This window comes from Phocoena phocoena, chromosome X (assembly GCF_963924675.1).
Source record: "Phocoena phocoena chromosome X, mPhoPho1.1, whole genome shotgun sequence".
Classification (NCBI taxonomy): Eukaryota; Metazoa; Chordata; class Mammalia; order Artiodactyla; family Phocoenidae; genus Phocoena; species Phocoena phocoena.
The window spans coordinates 127,748,350-127,771,340 of NC_089240.1; the positions used below are offsets into that span (position 1 = coordinate 127,748,350).

At 49.5% G+C, this 22,991-nt stretch overlaps 2 protein-coding genes across 2 annotated transcripts in view; both read left to right on the top strand.

The window, feature by feature from the left end:
* The window catches only part of ZNF185 (zinc finger protein 185 with LIM domain), a 42,839-nt gene extending 38,091 nt beyond the window's left edge, over positions 1-4,748 (top strand). The window contains exon 19 of the mRNA XM_065900499.1: positions 4,650-4,748. Coding sequence (XP_065756571.1) covers positions 4,650-4,748 — 99 coding nt within the window. The remainder of the gene's footprint in view (positions 1-4,649) is intronic.
* Positions 4,749-20,033: 15,285 nt separating this feature from the next.
* LOC136143027 (paraneoplastic antigen-like protein 5) lies at positions 20,034-21,368 on the top strand. The gene has a single exon (XM_065901311.1). It carries the CDS (start codon positions 20,034-20,036, stop codon positions 21,366-21,368), a length of 1,335 nt encoding a protein of 444 aa, XP_065757383.1.
* Positions 21,369-22,991: the final 1,623 nt, after the last annotated feature.

The window sequence follows — 22,991 nt, forward strand, 5'->3', positions numbered from 1 at the left end:
ACAGAAAATTAATAAGGAAACAGAAGCTTTAAATGACACAATAGACCAGATAGATTTAATTGATATTTATAGGACATTCCATCCAAAAACCGCAGATTACACTTTCTTCTCAAGTGTGCACGGAACATTCTCCAGGGTAGATCACATGTTGGGTCACAAATCAAGCCTCAGTAAATTTAAGAAAACTGAAATCATATCAAGCATGTTTTCTGACCACAACACTATGAGATTAGAAATCAGTTACAGGGAAAACAACATAAAAAGCACAAACACATGGAGGCTGAACAATACTTTACTAAATAACCAAGAGATCACTAAAGAAGTCAAAGAGGAAATCAAAAAATACCTAGAGACAAATGGCAAAACACGATGGTCTGGGCTTCCCTGGTGGCGCAAGTGGTTGAGAATCCGCCTGCCGATGCAGGGGACACGGGTTCGTGCCCCGGTCTGGGAGGATCCCACATGCCATGGAGCGGCTGGGCCCGTGAGCCATGGCCACTGACCCTGTGCATCCGGAGCCTGTGCTCCGCAATGGGAGAGGCCACAACAGTGAGAGGCCCGTGTACCACACACACAAAAAAAAAACCACGATAGTCGAAAACCTATGGGATGCAGCAAAAGCAGTTCTAAGAGGGAAGTTTATAGCTATACAAGCCTCTCTCAAGAAACAAGAAAAATCTCAAATAAACAATCTAATGTTACACCTAAAGGAACTAGGGAAAGGAGAACAAACAAAACCCAAAGTTAGTAGAAAGAGAGAAACCGTAAAGATCAGAGCAGAAATAAATGAAATAGAAACAAAGAAAACATTAGCAAAGATCGATAAAAGTAAAAGCTGGTTCTTTGAGAAGACAAACAAAATTGTTAAACCATTAGCCAGACTCATCAAGAAAAAGAGGGAGAAGACTCAAATCAATAAAATTAGAAATGAAAAAGGAGAAGTTACAACAGACAGCACAGAAATACAAAGCATCCTAAGAGACTACTACAAGCAACTCTATGCCAATAAAATGGACAACCTGGAAGAAATGGACAAATTCTTAGAAAGGTATAACCTTCCAAGACTGAGCCAGGAAGAAACAGAAAATATGAACAGACCAATCACAAGTAATGACATTGAAACAGTGATTAAAAATCTTCTAACAAACAAAAGTCCAGGACCAGATGGCTTCACAGGTGAATTCTATCAAACAATTATAGAAGAGCTAACACCCATCCTTCTCAAACTCTTCCAAAACATTGCAGAGGAAGGAACAGTCCCAAACTCATTCTATGAGGCCACCATCACCCTGATACCACAACCAGACAAAGATACTATAAAAAAAGAAAATTACAGACCAATATCACTAATGAATAGAGATGCAAAAATCCTCAACAAAATACTGCCAAACAGAATCCAACAACAGACTAAAAGGATCACACACCATGATCAAGTGGGATTTATCCCAGGGATGAAAGCATTCTTCAATATACGCAAATCAATCAACGTGATACACCATATTAACAAACTGAAGGAGAAAAACCATATGATCATCTCAATAGATGCAGAGAAAGCTTTTGACAGAATTCAACACCATTTATGATAAGAAACTCTCCAGAAAGTGAGCATAGAGGGGGAACCTACCTCAACATAATAAAGGCCATATATGACAAACCCACAGCAAACATTTTTCTCAATGGTGAAAAACTGAAAGCATTTCCTCTTGAGATCAGGAACAAGACAAGGATGTCCACTCTCGCCACTATTATTCAACATAGTTTTGGAAGTCCTAGCCACGGCAATCAGAGAAGAAAAAGAAATAAAAAGAATACAAATCGGAAAAGAAGTAAAACTGTCACTGTTCACAGATGACATGATACTATACATAGAGAATCCTAAAGATGCCACCAGAAAACTGCTAGAGCTAATCAGTGAATTTGGTAAAGTAGCAGGATACAAAATTAATGCACAGAAATCTCCTGCATTCCTATACACTAATGATGAAATATCTGAAAGAGAAACTAACGAAACACTCCCATTTACCACTGCAACAAAAAGAATAAAATACCTAGGAATAAACATACCTAGGGAGACAAAAGACCTGTATGCAGAAAACTATAAGACACTGATGAAAGAAATTAAAGATGATACCAACAGATGGAGAGATATACCATGTTCTTGGATTGGAAGAATCAATATTGTGAAAATGACCATACTGCCCAAAGCAGTCTACAGATTCAATGCAATCCCTATCAAATTACCAATGGCATTTTTTACAGAACTAGAACAAAAAATCTTAAAATTTGTAGGGAGACACAAAAGACCCCGAATAGCCAAAGCAGTCTTGAGGGAAAAAAACGGAGCTGGAGGAATCAGACTCCCTGACTTCCTACTGTACTACAAAGCTACAGTAATCAAGACAATATGGTACTGGCACAGAAACAGAAATACGGATTAATGGAACAGGATAGAAGGCCCAGAGATAAACCTACACACCTATGGTCAGCTAATCTATGACAAAGGAGGCAAGGATATACAATGGAGAAAAGACAGTCTCTTAAGTAAGTGGTGCTGGGAAAACTGGACAACTACATGTAAAAGAATGAAATTAGAACACTCCCTAACTCCATACACAAAAATAGACTCAAAGTGGATTAGAGACCTAAATGTAAGACCGGACACTATAAAACTCTTAGAGGAAAACATAGGAAGAATACTCTTTGACATAAATCACAGCAAGATCTTTTTTGAGCCACCTCCTAGAGAAATAGAAATAAAAACAAAAATAAACAAATGGGACCTAATGAAATTTAAAAGCTTTTGCAAAGCAAAGGAAACTACAAACAAGACAAAAAGACAACCCTCAGAATGGGAAAAAATATTTGCAAATGAATCAACGGACAAAGGTTTAATCTCCAAAATATATAAACAGCTCATGCAGCTCAATATTGAAAAAAACAAACAACCCAATCCAAAGAAGACATACAGATGGCCAAGAGGCACATGAAAGCTGCTCAACATCACTAATCATTAGAGAAATGCAAATCAAAATTAACATGAGGTATCGCCTCACACCAGTCAGAATGGCCATCATAAAAAATCTATAGACAGGGCTTCCCTGGTGACGCAGTGGTTGAGAGTCCGCCTGCCAGTGCAGGGGACACAGGTTCATGCCCCGGTCCAGGAAGATCCCACATGCCGCGGAGCGGCTGGGCCCGTGAGCCATGGCCACTGAGCCTGCGCGTCCGGAGCCTGTGCTCCGTAGCAGGAGAGGCCACAGCAGTGAGAGGCCCGCGTACCGGGAAAAAAAAAATCTATAAACAATAAATGCTGGAGTGGGTGTGGAGAAAAGGGAACCCTCTTCCACTATTGGTGGCGATGTAAATTGATACAGCCACTATGGAGACCAGTATGGAGGTTCCTTAAAAAACTAAAAATAGAATTACCATATGACCCAACAATCCCACTACTGGGCATATACCCGGAGAATACCATAATTCAAAAAGACACATGCACCCCTGTGTTCATTGCAGCACTATTTATAATAGCCAGGTCATGGAAGCAACCTAAATGCCCATTGACAGACGAATGGATAAAGAAGAAGTGGTACATAGATACAATGGAATATTACTCAGCCATCAAAAGGAATGAAATTGGGTCATCTGTAGAGACGTGGATGAATCTAGAGACTGTCATACAGAGTGAAGTTAAGTCAGAAAGAGGAAAACAAATATCGTATATTGACGCATATATGTGGAACCTAGAAAAATGGTACAGATGAACCGGTTTGCATGGCAGAGATAGAGACACAGATGTAGAGCACAAACGTATGGACACCAAGCGGGGAAAGCAACGCGGGGTGGTGGTGGGATGAATTGGGAGATTGGGATTGACATGTTTACACCAAAGTGTATAAAATGGATGACTAATAAGAACCTGCTGTATAAAAAAGTAAATAAAATAAAATTCAAAAAATAAATGGCCAGGAGACAGGAACTGAAAAATGGAAGAAAGAGCCACTAGAGAGGTGCTTGGTGAGAACCCACAGAGGGACTTGGGGACCCTTGTGGCCGCTCTCCGCTGCTTTCAGCTGGAAGCCAGCAGCCTTAGCCAGGCTGGGCCTGAAGACAGCTGGAGTCTCGGAAACATGGGGACTCTTGGTCTCCTCTTAGTTGAGACTGTCTGCAGGCCACCCTGCTCTGACTCCTCGTACCAGGAGGCTCTGCTGCAGATGGCTGACTGTTCTCATCCTTTAGACGTTCGCTGGAGAGACACGCCGGAGCGGCTGGACTGCTGAAATATCTTTACCTTTCAGTGGGCCTTCATGTCACCTTCTTTTGGACTTTAAATGTCACAATTAAAACCCTCCTGTAGATGAGGAAATGGAGGCTCAGGGAGCCTCAGTAACTTACCCAAGCTCACCTAGCTAATAAGTAGTGGATTCAGGGCTCAAACCCAGGCCCAATTCTGAAACCTGGGCTCCTAACCACTGTGTGATCATTCTGCCTGTTAGGTTTTTTTTTGTTTGTGTTTGGGTCTTGTCTCTGTTAGCCATTTTTAAATTGTCTGCTTCGAAGTCCAGGATGTGCCATCAGCCTGGAGCCTGCCCACTCCACTCGTTTATATTGCTTCACTTGTGTGCTGACCTCTAGCTTGCTTTCTCTTTCAGTGTGGGATTTGCGGTAAACCGATGGGTGAGCTTCTGGATCAGATCTTCATTCACCGTGACTCCATCCACTGTGGGAAATGCTATGAGAAGCTCTTCTAGGTGGGTGCTGGAAACTTACTAGAGGGCAGAAATGTGCTCTGGTCTCTCCCTGAGTCCTGACCTGGGACAGTGCTATCTCTCTTAGCCTTTATGTTCAGGGGACCCCGAGTCCTTGTGTCCCTATGCCTTGTGATACTTTGAAGTCTTAGGTGGCGCAGATAAAGACCCTCCCCATGGACATTTCCAAGTTGCAGGAGTCATTGTCTCTTCCTGTCAAGAAGCACCTTCCATGCGGCACCTCAGCTAAGCCCTCTAGCTGCCCTGAAATGCTGGCCAGGCCTATGTTGTTAGCCTCATTTGGGAACAAGGAAGTGAAGACCCAGAAAGGAAAAGGACATGGGGAAACACCTGGCTTGTAGATGGCAGAGTCAGGACCTCAACCCAGGACTTCAGATTCAGGTCCGGGGCTCTCTGCCACATTCCTTTGAGTCGCCTCCAGCATTGCTCATATAGCATCAGATCAGGCCTCAGCCGAGGTATTCAGTAAAACAGATACACAGCTGGGTAGCAGCAGCAGGTAAAGGCCAGGATACGCAGGCGTGTGTGGGAGGTGATGGTGCCGTCCCGGCGCCTGGGCGGCCTCCGGGCCACATTGTGAACTCTGCCTGAAGTCAGGTTTGCATGCTGAAAGCCCGTGGGATCGACCCCGGTGTCTGAGCTTCACGGGGCCCAGTGACCCTTCTCAGCCAGAAGCACAGAGCAGAATATCTCCCTTGAAGGCAGGGGGAATCGGTACCAACCGGGCCCTCCACCAGCCACAGGCCTGTTCCGCCTTTTCTCCAGAAGACACGTTGACCTGGACTGTCACTCCCGGTGCCTGGAGCAGTCACCCTCGCCAAGGGCTTCTGACTGCTCACTGGATCGGCTGTGTATTTCCAATCTCATGGATCCTTCTATTTTCTTTTAGCTCCTCCAGGCTAAGAAGAAGCTGATAACTCCTGGACAAGTTTGACTGTCCCCACGAGCCCCCAGTTGCTGACTCTTCTTCCCTCACTTCCTCTCTCCTCCATGTGATTGCTTCACGTTTCTGCTCTTCTTAAGTTGAACTTGCTTACATCCAGGAGCATATCTTAATGATGTTATGATAATTACTTGTGTGTGTGGCTTTTTAGAGCTTAGAAAGCACTTCCCATCCATTATGTTACTTCCGGCTCAAGCAAAGAGGATTGAACAGTAATTCCATTTTGGCTTCCCTCAGACTGGTCAGCTTCCTGATGAGTTTAGGTGGCCTGGTACAATAGTCACGGACAAGAGCGTGCGGTGCGGTGTATCCTGACTCTCGGGACAGAGAGCAAATCACATTCTGGTTCGCAGCTCTGAGTGTACCTTTGGAACTTGACAGAAGAAGGAGACCTCCTGAAGCTTCTGAGGGGTTAAAGACTGTTGACGATCCCTGGTGGGTAATTTGCAGACGCTGAATGCTAGGGATTGACATAGGCTAATGTTCAGCTTGTCTATTTGCCATATATATTTTTGAAACTTTCCGTATACTTTTACAACTAGTTAGTTGCTTTTGATTGAGTTACGTAGCGGATTTTAATGACCTCCTACCTACCTACCTTTCGGTATAGTTGTGTTTTGTCCTGCAGGCATGTGGACATGTATTAGAAAGTTTACACGTTAGGTTTAAATTCTGTAGGATGTGATTCTTAAGAGGCTACTGACCAAAGGGACATCTGTGTCTGAATCTTGCTAGCTAATTAATACCTTTGCCCTCAATGTCCGATCCCTCAACTTTACACAGAAATCCCCTAAAGCCAGTTTTAGGGTCTATAGACCCCAGCAGGATTATGAAGGGAGAAAATGAGCTAACGTTTCTTGAGGCCTTACCGCGTACCAGGCATTATCGCGAAGTGGGGGCGTTAACGCCCATGCTAGTCGTGTACAGAGGGCATTCTTCCCCGCAGTTTGCAAGTGAGGGTGTTGAGGCTCGGGGAGGCGGTCGTTGCGTTTTGCACAATGCACCCATGTAACACTCGCCAGCACCCATGCCCTCTCCAGTAGCAGTAATGAGAAACACGCACATCGATTTCATGCTGAGTACGCGTGAAACACTGTGTGGAGGTGACACCCGACGCACACTTTTACAGAGGGGAAGGTGGGGAATTGCACCCCTCCTCTGGGCATCCTGGGTCCCCATAAAATACCAGAAGGGCCAAACTGGCCCTCTCACCTCCCTTTTCCATGAAAACACTTCTGGACTGAAATACTGTCAGCTGGGCACAGATTTGACTCACAGACCTTCCCAAAGACGAGCTTGTCAACCCAGGGGAAGCTCCAGTAGGCTAGCCGATCTGGGCACAGGGCCCTCAGTGACCTCCCATTTTCCGGTCCAGACTCTGTCCCATGCTAGTGGCAACTACTGAGACCCCAGGTACTTGGAACAGGGATACCTGTCGGCCAGCTGGACAGATGCAGGCCCATTCGTGCAGTCAGCTGATGCTCTGCTCAGGTTCCACTGGGCCCCTCTCCCTTTGGGAACAGCATCACTGTGTAAGTTCCTCGAAAGGACAACCTGACGGTTTTTCTGATGAAAAATGAGGGCGTTTTCTCTTGGTTTAATTAGAAAATGCCTCTCCATCTCTCTCCAGTTTCTGAGCCCTGTGCACGTTGGCTGGTGGACTTCTTCTTCCTGCCAAATGATCAGAGAGGAATGTTCCATTTATTTCCATAGATGTGCGTCAGATTCGCTGTGGAGTGGAAAACTGGCCGTGTACTCGCACAAAGCATGAGCTGGTTTTCCTCATGACGGTAGGGACTGACACATAGGTGCTGAACGAATGAGTGAAAGGGAAAGAAAGGTCGTGCCTCTGGGTGGGAGGTAGCACCCCTCAGTCTTGGCAGGATCAAGAGGTGCAAGATAGGCTGGCTTCCCCGCCTTCTAGATACACTCTGCCTTTAAGAGAGTTTTAGAACCAACATGCAAGATACTGACTCCAATCTGAAAAAGTCTCTTTCATGTTTAAATGGCACAGAATTCTTCGGACTTAAGGAAGAGAGGTGGTTGCATTACACTTTCGCTTCTTTTCATTTGCCTAGTATTTTTAATCATACTTGCTTAACTCATTAATGTACACAATTATAATAAATGGTAAGATATTTCATGTGTAAATGTTAAGGTTCCCTTTTATAGGTGTAATAACTCGGTGTATTTGGCTGTGTGATTTATTTTCTCCTATTACCTGAAGCCACTCTCTTTACAAGAGCAAATAAATACTTTAAGGAGTATCAAAGTTTTCTCTACAGAAGCAAATACTTTTAAGAAGTATCAAATCTAAAGAGAAAACAACAGCATTATCTAGAAACTATGCATGCACAGCGAGTGTGCGATTCTAGACCTGTCAGATCGCATGAAGGAGATTTTCTTTCGGGCCCATCCTTCCTTTCATTGTCGACAGTCCTTATTGAACTCTTGCAGTGACCAAGAGCTCAGTCCCTTACAAGCCCATTCTGTCTGTGGAAATGCATTCCTCAGCTGACTTACAACCTGTTCCCTTTAACTATCGCCCACTGGTAATCTGTAATCCCTCTTTTATATGCCAGCCCCTAAAATCGGTAAATACACTTGTTGGGTTCTTCCTCTGTCAACTCTTCTCCCATTTAAACACCCCTGGTCCCATCAACTCTGACAGGAATTCTGCGTATGCATCTCTTAACCCTCAGAGGTGCCCCCAACCGCACGTCCGAACCCATTCCTCCAGATGTGTACCGACAGGCAGGACTTTCACCTCGCTCATTAAGGCTGGTGCCCAAGCGGTCAGAATCCTGTGGAACAGTCATTCTGCCTATCACGTGATCCATGCTTCCAGGTTTTGTTTCCGAAAATATAGTTTGCGTGTCATCGATGTCTTGATCCAGCCTGGGGCCAAAAAGGGTGGTCAGGAAGTCAGTCCAAAGATAGAAGACATGACAGAGAAATCCCTCTACAACTGAGCAGGGACGTTGGGACCCAGCATTCAGTAGGTATTGAACTAGTGTCCCTGTAGCTACTTTCTCACCCCAACCTCGGCCACCATCTTGGCTACATGAGTACATTTGGGAAAGGAAGAAGAGGTTTTACCGCTTCAAAGGCAAGAACTATAACAGTAGCTCCTAACCAGGACCTGGAGTCTCTGTTGGTGATAGCATGTGACACAAGGACCTAGGAAAAAACTAGGGTAGAGTTATTTTGAAAAATGGCTTAGCAGACCAGGTTCCCACCAAGCCGGTTGATCCCCAGTACCCAGCCTCCCCCATTCCTCCTTCCCCTTTATGGGTCCACACCTGTGAGGGCCCCCAACCCATACACCCATTTCTCTTGTGATGCTTCTCTGCGCAGTATCCTTTTCCCATGAACTTCCCAAGGGAGGAAAGCTTCCACCAGGGGACCCAACGCTGATTACATTGAATTCAAAGTTGAGATCACTACGTGGCCGTTTGGGGCCCCTCTTGCCCCTGAATCAACAAGAAGGGTGTTATTTACCTGCCGGCTGAGCGCTCCTGACGATCGAGGGGAAAAGGGTCGCTGCAAGGACCACATAGCAAACCCAGGAGGAGAGTCTTCTGGGAGTGTCTCCTAGTGTTCCCACGTGCAATAACGTAAGATAACGGATGACTGTGATGACTCATGCAGGCAGGACCACTGAGGGATCAGCTTGGTTAGGAATAGAGGTCTGTATCTTACTGCCTGGTAGACAACCACAGCCAGCTAGACGAGGTCATAGGGAACTGAAATGCTAGTGGAAAAGGAAGTTACGAATACTATGACCTCACGGCCAGTTGCAAAAATAACAGCTACAGAAGCTATGCATACTTCGTCTTGCTTTGCTATTATATATTTAGATCTGCCCCATTACTTTTCTTTCTCCCATTTCCAAATCTCGCGTTTAAATTGTGTGGGTGGTGCTTAATCATACAATTGAACATCCCCCAGAGAATGAGAGTGTGTCTAATGGGACTTTTGACGTCCCCCCTTCTTGAAGAAGGCAAAGGCATATTCACGTATGTGAGGTATGGTTGCGTCATGCTAAGCAGAAGCATAGTGTCACTGTTGTTAAAGAAAAATATGGGGTGTCCAAAAGAGGCTACACCTGGCTTTTTCCCCGGTGCCTTCTGGGAAACCTCCTGCGGGTGGAACCGCTGGGGGCTTTTTCCTCGTGTACCAGCAGCAGACTTTCCCTGACCTTCACTGCTCCAGCCTTCTACTGCTTGTGTAAGCCACTGATTCCTTGTTCTCAACCCTTCCTGCTAGGGAAGGAGTGGCACTGCTTTCCTGATGGGCTTCCCCGTTAATGCTGTCTCCACCCAACCTTCTTCTGTACCGCGTGTCCTGCCTGTGAATGGCTTCCGGAGCATGCACTCTACCTGTGAGTGTTTCCCACCATGCCATCTGTCCCATGAAGAATCCCTGCTCCAGCCCTTCCTCACTGTACACTCTGTCTCTGAACACCTTCTGCACAGTGCTGTCGCCCAAGGAGCGCTTTGTGTGCCAGGCCCGTTATCTAATGCCATCTGCAGGATTCCTTTCCTTTTGAACATCCTCTGAACACTGAGCCCTGCTCATGAATGCTGCCCGTGTTCCCTCCCCATCCCACCCCCCACCGCCCAGGAACTCCTGTCTGCTGCAGTCTTCGTAACGTAATCAGCGTGACCTCCTCCTCTGGGTGCTTTCTGCGTCTAACTCTCTGCTTGGGAGCGTGTGGGTCTCTTTCTAAAGCCCTCTGGCTGTGAGACATTGCTACAGGCCATTCTAGTGAAGACTGCCTGCACACTCGTATTTTTAAAAGCTTTACTGAGATACATTTAACACACAAGAAACTGCACACGTTAAAATTGTTCACTGGGCTTCCCTGGCGGCGCAGTGGTTGGGAGTCCGCCTGCCGATGCAGGGGACGCGGGTTCGTGCCCCGGTCCGGGAGGATCCCACATGCCGCGGAGCAGCTGCGCGCGTGAGCCGTGGCCGCTGAGCCCGCGCGTCCGGAGCCTGTGCTCCGCGACGGGAGAGGCCACAACAGTGAGAGGCCCGCGTACCGCAAAAAAAAAAAGTGTTCACTTTTTAAAATTAGTTTTGACACATGTATGTATCTGTGGACTCATCACCCCATTAAAATAGTGAATATACACATCACCCTCAAACCTTTCCTCCTGCTTCTTTGTAATCCTTCTATCCTGCAGCCACCTATCTGCTTTCTGCTGCTGTGTATTACTTTGTATTTTAAAGCATTTTACATAAAAAGTTTTATATAAAGAGTTTGACATAAATGGAATCATACAGTATGCACCCTTAGATGGAGGGATGTAAACATTCTAAACCTTGATTGGGATGGTGAGCATATACGAATGTATACATTTGTCAAAACTCATCATATGTACACTTAAAATGGATGTGTTTTATTGTCTGTTAAGTATTGTCAAATAAAAAACAAATACAGACTCATTAAGGAGAGACTTTTTTTTTTTTTTATAAATTTATTTATTCATTTATTTATTTTTGGCTGTGTTGGGTCTTCGTTTCTGTGCGAGGGCTTTCTCTAGTTGTGGCAAGCGGGGGCCACTCTTCATCGCGGTGCGCGGGCCTCTCACTGTCGCGGCCTCTCTTGCTGCGGAGCACAGACTCCAGACGCGCAGAGCTCAGTATTTGTAGCTCACGGGCCCAGCTGCTCCGTGGCACGTGGGATCTTCCCAGACCAGGGCTTGAACCCGTGTCCCCTGCATTGGCAGGCAGACTCTCAACCACTGCGCCACCAGGGAAGCCCAAGGAGAGACTTTTATTCAGAAGAATTGTTGAAAGAGGGGAAAGGGACTTTTGCAACAGAGGGAGGGGGACTTTTACAATAGGGAGAATGCTGTGCTAGTAAATTCTGCAAGCATCTGAAAAGTTAGGAAAAAAGTTTTTCTTTTTTAAAGAGTAAGCAAGGTTAGAAAGAATTGGATGTGGGGAAGTGGGATGAAGTGGCGGCATGATTGCGTAGCAGATCAGAGAGGCCAGTCTATTCTCAGGAGGGGCTGTCTGCTGACTCAGGCTGGGGGTGGGCCAAAGTTCAGGGGCCTGGAGGAAGGAGAGAAGCTGAACCAAACTTTGATTAACAAGCATTTTTTTTCCAATTCATCTATGCTTAAAGACAACTTAGAGTCTTCCTAAGGATCTAGGCAGTCAGCTTTCAGGTCTGTGGTGCCGAATCAGGAGGGAGAGAGGAAAATGAGAAATGTTAGTTTGGAGGGTTGTAGCCAGATACCGAAAGATATTAAGTGTTGACAATGTGTGCAAAATAGCTCAGAGACAACGAACAGGACCAGAATGTCATAACCCACATCTCATAGTATTTTCTAATGAAATGCAAAATTTCTGTCAATGCTCACCCTCCTTTTGATCAAAGATCATCTCCAGTAAGGTTATTCTTGATTGCAAACTAACTCTGGTCTTACTAGATTTGACCTGATTATTTGCACAGGTGCAGCCAGGATGGTCATTGGCCATACAGGCCTTGTAAGTTTGCTTTGCTGAAGTTTTTATGAAGAATTTCAGCTTGGACTTTTAAAGCCTCTCGAAGCTAGTAAACCAAGCCAAGAACTCACCACCAGATATCACCCGTGGTTCCTATATATACATATTGGTGAATTCCTCTCTTCTCAAGGTACCCAAAACAACCTGAGTTTCCTGGACTTGCCAAGAAGAGACCTTCCTTACTCATCTATAAGGCTGGGAACTCTGTAAGCCAAGTACCAGGTTCCCAAGGGAGTTTTATAAGACTTGGCTTCATAAACTCAACCCGAGTTCCTTAAAATTGTCAGGTCATACGTGATTCTATGAACATCATTTACAAATATGACATTCCAGTCAAAGCCTTGGTTATATAACCAGTGTTTCCAATTATGTCCTGTTAATAAGAAAGGCAGGTTCTTATTGAACCTAGGCATATAACTGTATGACCATGAAAATAAGAGTGCTGAAAAATAATTTCCAAATTCTAGAGGGATTGGGCAGGGAGGAAAAAATAAATGGTTTGTGTCCATTTATGAAAGTATAGTCTACTAAATTGTTATCAGTTATGGATAGCTTAAGAGAAATGAGAAAGGGTTCCCTATATCCATCAGCTTCTTCACCAGAGTTCTGGGAATTCGGGCTTAGTCCAGTGACAGGATTTCAAAGCTATTTAAGTGATGGCATCAGAACCTTGTGCCTCAGAGCATCTGGCGTAGTCCTTTCCATGGGGGTCTGAGGCGGTCCCTTTTTCTTGAAGGTGAAGCATTCTGGCCTGTAGCTGATTGCAAGCACTTTCAGGGAAGCCTTAGTGCAGGACAAAAGATTTTAAATGCTCATGGTTAAAGATCTGATGAGAGCTCATTGCAAAAATGATGCAATTGACAAGGAAATTTTGTTGTTTCTGTGGCATGCAACGTTTTAAAAGATAACTACAATTATGATTGATAACACTGCACTGTTTAATATCAGGCAAAGCAATACCAGGATGTATCATGAACACTGAGGGCATTGACAAACCGCCAGGAAGTTAATACGGTTTCTGAAACATTTATATTAATGATATTTCGCTCACACAAACGTAACCTAGAGAAGGTTAGGCATCTCTTATGATATGACAAAGCCTCCCATGAAACTCAATATATCAAATAAACCTAATTATTTCTGGCACCTCTGTTTTTACAAGGGAAGAGATACTTTGTGATTTTCCAGGCTCTATCTGGGAAAACTCAAATAAGCTTTGAGATCAAGAATATACCACTCAGGGGAATTCGCTGCCGTTCCAGTGGTTAGGACTCAGCACTTTCCCTGCCGAGGGCCAGGGTTCAATCCCTGGTCAGGGAAATAAGATCTCACAAGCCACCGGGTGCAACGAAAAATAAAGAAGAGGAAAAGAATATATCGCTTAGGATTTGAGCGTGGGGAAAGTAAGATAAAAAAGTTGTCAGGGGGCTTCCCTGGTGGTGCAGTGGTTGAGAGTCCGCCTGCCGATGCAGGGGACACGGGTTCATGCCCCGGTCTGGGAAGATCCCACATGCCGCGGAGCGGCTGGGCCCGTGAGCCATGGCCGCTGAGCCTGCGCGTCCGGAGCCTGTGGTCTGCAACGCGAGAGGCCACAGCAGTGAGAGGCCCGCGTACCGCAAAAGAAAAAAAAAAAAAAGTTGTCAGAACGTTTGAACACTTGGTTAAATAAGATCATGTGTCAGTAAGAAACATTACTTGTCTATTTAACCAAAGTGACAAAATATTTTAAAAGTAAATCTTTGGAAGTAATGCAATTATAAAGAACCTTAGTTCTTTCAAAAGTGACAAGACTTGGTTGAAGGCCATGATAAAGTCAACATAAAGCAAAAAAAATTATTCTGATAAGAAAGACTCTTTGGCCAGAGGTGCGCCCCGGGGCCGCGGGACAAGCGGGCGCAGAGGTCGCCTGTGTTGGGGGGCGGGGCTGCGGCGAGGTTCCAGCGGTTCTGCCGGAGAGCATCGTGGGTCCGGGGCTGGGGGCGTCTGGGCTTGCGATGCTCTCTGCACTCTCCCGGCTCTGCAGCCTCGAGAACATGGCTAGGCAGCGGCACTTTAGTGGGGAGTTGGCCTGCTGGGAACTAGGGGCCTGCTGGGGTCTCAGTTCTTGGCTGGCCCCAGAACATGAGGTTGCCAGGCGTGTGACGGCAGCAGGTAGGAGTGAGCCGCTGGTGCGGTGATGAGCGGGGAAAAAAAGGACACTGGCTGTTGGCCTGTGAACCTAGGCAAGAACGAGCAGCCAACACAATCCAGATCCGGGTCCGAGGGCCCAGCTCCGTCCTGTGCGGCTGGTCGGTGGAACAGACCTGCAGGTGTGGCTCTTGTCACTCTAGGACTGGCTTCGGGACAGATCCTGCCGATGAGCCCAGGGCACCGTCCTCAGCTCTCCAGGAGAGTGGGCCGGGGTGGAGCCAAGGGGGGGTGCCTGACTCAGCATGGGCGACCACGCACGTCCAGTCTGCTGGCAAGGGCAGTGGGGAGCCGGGGGAAGTCATGGCCTTGGGAGTGTCCTCTGATGAAAAAGAGCCTGCAGGCTTATCAAATAACTTCTGTGTGGAACGTTGGTGTGCTGAAAAGCAGTTCTGTGTGCTCTTCCCCCTTGGTGTGGATCAGCAGTGCTGAGGCAGCAGGTGTGATACAGAAGTGTGAGCAGAGACTGTCTGGAATCCCCAGACTCCAGGGAAACTAGAGGTGACAGCCAGCCTATTGAAGAGGACGGGGGTCGGGGTCGGGGGCGGTGGGGCAAGAAGGCGCCCAACGGCAGTGTGGCCCATCTGTGGCGGCAGCAGCCCAGCAGGCGCTCCTCGTCGCAGGGCCCTAATCCTGGCCCCAGCCGGGTGGTCAGGGGAGCTGGCAAGGTCTTCTGGGCGAGCAGAGCCCGCGGTCCTGAGCTGTTCTTCTCTGTGTTTGGGTCATCTCCCCCCATCCAAGGGGAGAAATCTAGATGAGGTTTAAGAATCAGTGCTTTAAGAATGTGGATCTCGTAGTTGAAACCTTGGAACACGTGTTTTCAGCACAAGGTGTTAAAGTGAATGGAAGGATTTAGCGCCTTTTCAAGGAGGCTGTCTCCATGTGGGCAGAACTAGAGAATAAAAGGGTCTTGAATAAAAAAGAAGAAGAAGAAAGAAAGAATCTTTGCTTTCTAGGCAGATTACTCAAAATGTAAAGAAAACTCTTCTACTACCTCTTATGAAGAGCAGACCAATAATCTAAGGAAATGTTTCCATTTTAACAGAGAAAATCAAATTCTAGTTTTGCATCAGTGTACTATTTGATATTATAGCTCATTTTTTTAAATCTTATAAACAAACCCACTGAACTTTAGCCAGCTTTGACCACAAGAGATAAAATCTCCTCTGAGAACTATATCCATTCAGGTTTTGTCCTACACTTCCATCTTTTTCATTCTGGAACAACTAGTCATTTTACTTTAGTCTTTTATTTAACAAAAACACATCCTGCATAGTTAATTTAGTATAAGTGTAATGTTTTAAGTGAGCAAAAGATCTTGGAAACTATCTTTAAGACTGACATACTACATATGAAAAAATTACTGCTAAAATAAAGTTTTGTGAGGACAAATTCACTGTCACTAATTCCTGAGAATTTTGAGTATTCAATTTATAAAAGCACTTAAGTATCTCTAAAGCAATAATAATGGAGCTCCTTGAAAGACTTTTATAATCTAATTTGGTAATACCATCAAGGTAGGAAACATTATATACACATACATACACACAAAAGCATAAAATAAATAAGTCCTGGGGATGTAATGTACAGCATGGAGACTGTAGTTAATAATACTGTACTGTATATTTGAAATTGGCTGAGAGAGTAGATGTTTAAAATTCTCCTGATAAGAAAAAAAAAAGCTATGTGTGGTGATAAATGTTTGCTAGACTTATCATGGTGATCATTTTGCAACATATACAAACACACCTGAAACTAATATAATGTTACATGTTTTCAAACATATTTCTTAACCTCCGCTGTCTTCCAGCATGGCGGTCAGAACCCCTCTTCCCATGGTATCACCCTTTATGACACCTTCTCATACCTGTAATGCTACCTGGCTGAGTGGGGGCTTCATGGAGCCACAGTGGGCTAGTGTTATGAGATCCCTCAAGTAAAATGTCTCACTTGGAGTCCATAACTTTCTGACACCAGCAGGTAACCCCTTTATCTTGGCATGGGAAGGAGAATGATTTAACAGCCTCTCAATAGTACGTTCCAATTAAGTAAGGCATGTTCAGGTCTGTGTTCTCCTTCTCTGATATAGGAAATATCTGGACTTAAAGGTAATCTTTAATTTAAAATTTTGTCTGCTTTTAATATTTTTATTAAAACGTTATCGAAAAGCCTCTTCTTCTGTGTCCCGAATAAAGCAAAAGAAATCTATTCTGTCACCAGATGACCACAACTTCTGGTCCGAAAAGTGACTACAGGCTTCAGAGCCTTGGTACTCCAAGCGTAGTCAGGGATCTGCAGCATGGGAGTCACCTAGCTTTCAAGAAACGCAGAATCTCAGGCCCACCCCGGTCCTCCTGAATCAGAACTTTCATTTTTACCAAGATCTACCAGATTTGCAGATTTCCAGTGCGATAACCTGAGCTCCCCCCACGCCGTTCTCTGGAACAGCGAGTCCCGCGGGCCACAGGGAAAATATTCCAGTCTTCCTTCTGTGGAAGAAATTTTCTTTGGAAAAGGGCGGGAGGCAGTTTGGGCACTAGGTGGGTAGCACTAGGTGGCTAGTACTAGGCTGTGAAGTCGAGGGAATAATGGGAGAATGTAATTCTTTGAAAGTTTTCGGTCTCTTGGTGAATACGAAACATTTTCGTGCCCTTGCATTTTTACCGGAAGCAGCTGTATTTCTGCTGTCCTCCCCTAGAAAACAGACCAATTAAAAAAAAAATCAGGATTTCATTTAGTAAGCACCCACCGGGCTTTTACTTTTGCACCCGGCCCTACGCTGACCTCTTGGAATATTCAAATAGGGAGAGCGACTGGTGACTGTCACGCCACAGCTCCCGTTCAATGGGGACTAGACATGCTAAACAAGAGCCAAGATGGCTGCTGGGCCTGGCGTGGCACGTGGTGGGTCTGGCGGTCTCCTTCCAGGGACCAGCCTAGGAATTGCAGGGGACCCTATTCCACACCTGACCCCGCGCACAGTCCAAGGCTGGATTCTGTCCAGCTCTGCAGTTTAAGGTGCCCCGGTTTAACTCGAACTCCGTCCGCCTAGTTGCGCACACGGGCGCAGGGCGGGGCGAGGGCTCCCCCTTCCGAGGGGGGGATGGTGGGCGCCACGCTGCTAGGGCGCAGGCGCGAGTGGGCCGTGTGCAGCTCTGCCGGGCGGGGGGGGCGGGGAGCGGGGGCGGGGGGGCGGGGAGTTTGTAGCCCGACAGCCCCTTTCCACGGGCTGCCGGCCCAGTGTGCACCGCGCGAGCCGTGGTAACGGACGCGTGGTGGTCGTGGTGCACAGGCGCTTCGGCCTGTAGGCATCTCCAGCAGGTACTGGTCGGGGCCCGGGGCACAGAGAGCCATCCGAACCGCGTGGGGTTCCGCACAGTGACCCTTGCCATCTCCCTTGGCGTCCCAGGGGTTGGTGGCTCCAGGTTTCCCCTGGAAATGGGATCCCACTACATCAGGCATGGCACCGCATCCATTCCGTGCCATTTCCAGGCACCGCGACCAGCCTAGGAATCGCAGGGGAACCTATTCCACACCTAACCCTGCTCACAGCCATTGGGGTCAGGACTAGTGGCTCTGGGCCTTATCCTAGAGGGAAAGTGGCTTCAGCCCTTCCTCCCCTGGCCTCCACCAACTTCCACTGACCACGTGTATTCCTGCTCTGGAATGAGGGATGTTTGAGGTAGCGGGTGTGTGAGGGGTCGTGGGGACTTAGGGAGGTGGGCTTAGGTGTGGGTGGGGACAACAGGGGAATGAGGGTGGGAGGCTTGGGGACAGTAGTTGGACTTGAGTGAGGTCAGGGCTTGGGACAGGGATGATGCTTGGGAAGGGGTGGGACATGGCTTGAGTGGGGGCAGGGCTTTGGCTTGGGTGGAGGCAGGGCTTTGTTAGGCATCGGACTTGAGTGGGGGATGGGACATGGGGAGGGGTGGGGCTCGGTGGGGGCAGGGATCGAACTTCCGTAAGCGTGGGGCTTGGAGTCAGGGGCTGGGCTTAGGTGGGGGTGGCGCTTGGGTGGGGGTGGGACTTGGAGGGGGGACAGGGATCAAACTTCCGTGAGGGGAGGCTTGGCGTCAGGGGTGGGGCTTAAGTCCTACGTCGTGCGTCAGTGGGGGCAAAGTTTGAGGGAGGGGGTGGATTTGAGGGCGGGGCAGTAATCACTGTAGGATCCCTCCCGTGCTAGCACTGTATACCAGTTGAGAAGTTTCTTTTTTGTTGTTTTTGAATTTTTGAATTTTATTTTTTTTACAGCAGGTTCTTATTAGTCATCCATTTTATACACATCAGTGCGTACATGTCCATCCCAATCGCCCAGTTCGTCCCACCCCCACCCCCCCCCGCCCCCTGAGCAGTTTCCTGTATCCCTGTACCAGAGTGCCTCTGTAGGCTCAGAATTGGCACAGCCTGAGCAGGGGCGTGTGGGGTAGAACCAGAGCAAAGTACCTCTGCCTTGCCTTGGACAGATGCAGTGAAGCAGTACCACCTCCCCAGCACCGGGAACTGCCTCTGGGCCGAGCTAGAGGGCAGGCCTGGTGTTGAGTGTGGGTGGAATCCCCGTATCTGCACTGCCCGTGGGTCCCTAGTCAGCATGGTGAACAGCTGTGACGTAGACCTGTGTCGGGAGAGGCTTCTGTAACTTCCTGGCAAAAAGCGGGAGGGGTGGGGTTGCCTGCCAGGGTTTACAGGGTCTACAGGGTAGGGTCACACCTAGGGTGAGGGTTGTCTGTTTCAGCAGTGTGGCACTGTAGACCCTTTTTGGGTCCCTTTTCTGTCCCTGATTCTAGCTTCCACGCGGTTTGAAACGGTAGGCTACTGTTTTTCAGCACGTGATCCTTGCCGCCCACCCCCCATGTCCCCTCCCCTCCAGCGACAACAGGACACTTCTTTGGTTGGAGGCCAGTGACATCTCCTGTTGCTCCTTAACCTTTACCACATAGCACCCCTCTGCGATGGAAACCCATGGTCCACGCTGTTCTCAGTATCCACGGCAACACTGCAGCTTGTCACACGTTCTCCACACCCACCAGTTTCATTGCCTTGTGCAGAGAGAGCTCCAACCATCTTTCTCATTTGTCAGACATTCTCTGAGAAAGGAGGGAACTGCACATCTCCGTCCTCCAGCCTTTGCCCCAGAGAAGTGGGTACCAGGTGCCCTGGGCCTGAACAGCCCTGAGCCAGGGAGTGGGACAGCAGTGTCCTCTCCCGTTTGGCGGGCTTTGTCAGGCCCCTCCTCCTGACGCTGACCTTTTCACCACAGGCACCTGCAGTACACACAGAGGAGTCCTCGGACTTTGAGGAGGAGTGCACGGCAAGCCGAGGTCAGCAGGGAGGGGAGCTTGGCCTAAAGACACCTCTCCGGCAGATGACTGGGGAAGCCCTGAAAAGCAGGGCCTGAATCTCTGTGACCAGAAGTGGGGGTAGTGCGTGGGCTTTTAGTCGGGGTGGGAGGGTGGGAGTTAATGGTGCTCTCACCCCATTTGCATTATAGGCTGTGCAAACCCGGAACGATTCTGCCTCCACACTTGGCGTTGACTCAGAATTCCCTGAGTCCCGGTCAAACTCTGTGAGCTGACTACTGCCCCTAGTATTAGATCAGTCCACAGATAGTGGGAGCAATGCCTGTGAATCTGTTGGAGGATTGGTGCAAGGGCATGGACCTGGACCCCAGGAAGGCCCTGCTGATCGTGGGCATCCCTGTGGAGTGTAGTGAAGAGGAAATTAAAGAGACCCTGAAGGCGGGCTTACAGCCCCTGTGTGCCTACAGTGTGCTGGGCAGAATGTTCCGAAGGGAAGACAGCTCTAAGGCAGTTCTCATTGGATTGGCCGACCAGGTCAATTATGCCACGGTGCCGAGTCAGATCCCGGGAAAGGGAGGTACCTGGGAAGTGGTGGTGAAACCCCGTAGCCCAGATGATGAGCTTATCAACAGACTGAACCACTTCCTGAAAGCTGAGGGCCGGAGGATGGTGGATGTGGTCAAAACCCTGGGGTATAGCACTCGCCCTGAGGAGGTACAGCCAGAAGGCTTGGCCCAAGTCAGGCCACCAGACCTGCAGCCTCCGCAGGAAAGCATGTGGTACCGAAAACTGAAGGTGTTTTCGGGAAGCACTTCCCCAGGCCCGGGCGAAGAGAGCTTTGAAGCCTGGCTGGAGCAGGTGACTGAGGTGCTGCAGATGTGGCGGGTGTCTGAGGTAGAGAAGCAGCGGCGTTTGCTGGAAAGCTTGCGCGGCCCCGCCCTGTCCATCATGCGGATGCTCCGGGCCACCAGTGACTCCATGACCGTGGAACAGTGCCTGGACGCCCTGAAGCAGATCTTCGGGAATAAAGAGAACTATAGAACCTCATATTTTAAGTTGCTCCAGACCTTGCAGAAGCCCGGAGAGAGAGCCTCTGCCTTCTTGCTACGGTTAGAGCCCGTGCTGCAGGACGCCGTGCGGCACAGCCCCTCGTCAGTGAGAAGCGCAGACGCGATTCGCCTGAAACACACCCTAGCCCAGGCCCACGTGAGCACCGGCCTCCAGGGCAAGCTCAGGCTCCTGGATCAGCGAGGCTGTGCGCCCACCTTCCTGGAGTTGATGAAGCTCGTTCGAGACGAGGAGGAGTGGCAGACCGCCATGGCAGTGACCAGGGAGAGGCAGAGGCAGGTAGGAGGGGGCCACAGGGCCTCTGGCACCCAGGTAGCGGCAGAAGCCAGTGTCCCAGCCCCTCCGGTCATGGTGCGGGCAGGGCAGTTCCATGACATCAGCACTCAGACCGTCCAGGAAGGGGCCACCCTGCCACTGAAGCGCAGGCAGGTGCCATGCTGCCCCGAGACTGGGGAGGAAGGCCACAGCCAGGCAGCGTGTCCTAGGGCCGAGGACCAGCCCCCGGCAAAGCAGGCGCCTCAGCCTGCAGCAGAAGCGTCGGGAAACGAGATGCGGGCTGGGGCCGTGAGCCACCCCAAGCCCTAGGAAGCATAGGCTCAAGATATCCAGGCACCCCCTCCCCTAGCAGGCAACACAGCTATTTTAACGAGGGGAAGGGGCAGTCCACAGAAACAGTGGGGGCCTTGACTGGGGCACAGGGGCAGGGCAGCCAGGCCGAGGCCCCGCCCCAGCCCCCTCAGCATCCACCAGCTGTTAGGGACTCCACCAAGCAAGCCAACATCAGCTCAGGGAGGCACCGGCGACACAAGCGGGGAGCCACCATACGCAGCGCGAGGCGTACCCGAGCCTCAGACAGAGACCCCAACACAGCAGAGGCTGAAGAAGGTATAGTCGGGGGCTCTGGCGTCAGCCCTGTCTTCTGGCCACCCTCAAACGCCCACCCTGGGGGCTCTGAGCTACGGGTGTTGATGGGCCCCCAGGCCACGCGGGGCCTAGAGGCGCCTCCCCCGGGGCCGCCCCTGCCAGAAGGAGCCGGCGCTGGCGCTGGCGTGGAAGGGCTGTGGCGCAGAGAGGAGATGCCCCGGAGGGACACCGCAGGGTCCAACTTCAGGATCATCTACACCGCTCGAGGGGAGCCCCGGGAAGGCAGCACCCTGGAGCCTCTGCGCAGGTGAGGGCAGGAGCAAGTGTCCTCCCCCTGCAGCCTGAAAGGGCAGTAGGGGCAAGGACAGCAAACACTGAGGAGACGATCCCACGCGAGAGCGTCAGGTCAGCTTGGCAGGCAGGGCGCTGAGTACCTGGTTGCCCAGTACCCCACAACTGGCTTTGGTGTGAGTGGGGGTGCAGGGAAGCGTTTGTTCCGAAGGAGGAGGAGGAGGGAGACTTGGAGAAGAGGGGGAGGGGGAGGGGCAGGAGGGGCAGGGGGTCCGGGCAGGGTCCAAGAGAATTAGTTGGCGGGAGGAAGGAGTGTTTTGTTCTCCCTAGGTTTGTGCATGGCCACTGGAGTCCTGGGACTGGCCTGGAGAACCACAGCTCACCAGCTGCCAATGCCAAGGCCAGCCCCAAAGCCTGCCACCTGGGAGCAGCCCTGAGTGGCCGGCCCCGGCCTAGGTGAGGGGCACCTGCAGATGGCTGCCACCCACACTGGCCTGGGAGTCGTTAGGGGCCACTCAAGGTGCCTGGGCCTCCCTCCTGAGAGGGGACCCCTATTCACCATCCCCTGGGGCAGGTGGCTCCCTGTACTGGCAAGCCCAAATGTGTCCCTGTAGGCCCCAGAGGGACCCAGGTATCAAGGAACCCCCCAGCCCCCGCTCCCCTGCCCCCAACACACACACCCTAGCCATCGACCCCCCCGCAGAGCCCTGAGGTGCGCCACGTGCCAGCCAAGGCTCTGGTCTCTGTGGGCCAGTGTCGTGAGCTCGACGTGTGCTTTCTGGGCATAGATTCAGGCCCAGCGCTGCCTGTTGTTGTGGAAATGTGCGTGTGTTCTCCTCTGAGCAGTTCCCCCAAGCCCTGCGCGGCGTGGAGACCCCGAGCCCAGTCCCAGGAGCCGGCGGGAAGGACGGGATGGACGAGGTCACAGCCAGCACCCACCCCAGGACCTGGGATCCCACCTGGGACCTTGGGAAGGAAGACCTTGACCGGGGCTGCAGGAGGTCTGCGGGAGGCCCCCCAGGGCTTGTGTTCTGCTGGGCCACCCCGTTGTTC

What these genes read in the sequence shown, in the direction of transcription:
- LOC136143027 (XM_065901311.1), top strand. Translation starts at nt 20,034, where the DNA reads ATGCCTGTGAATCTGTTGGAGGATTGGTGCAAGGGCATGGACCTGGAC.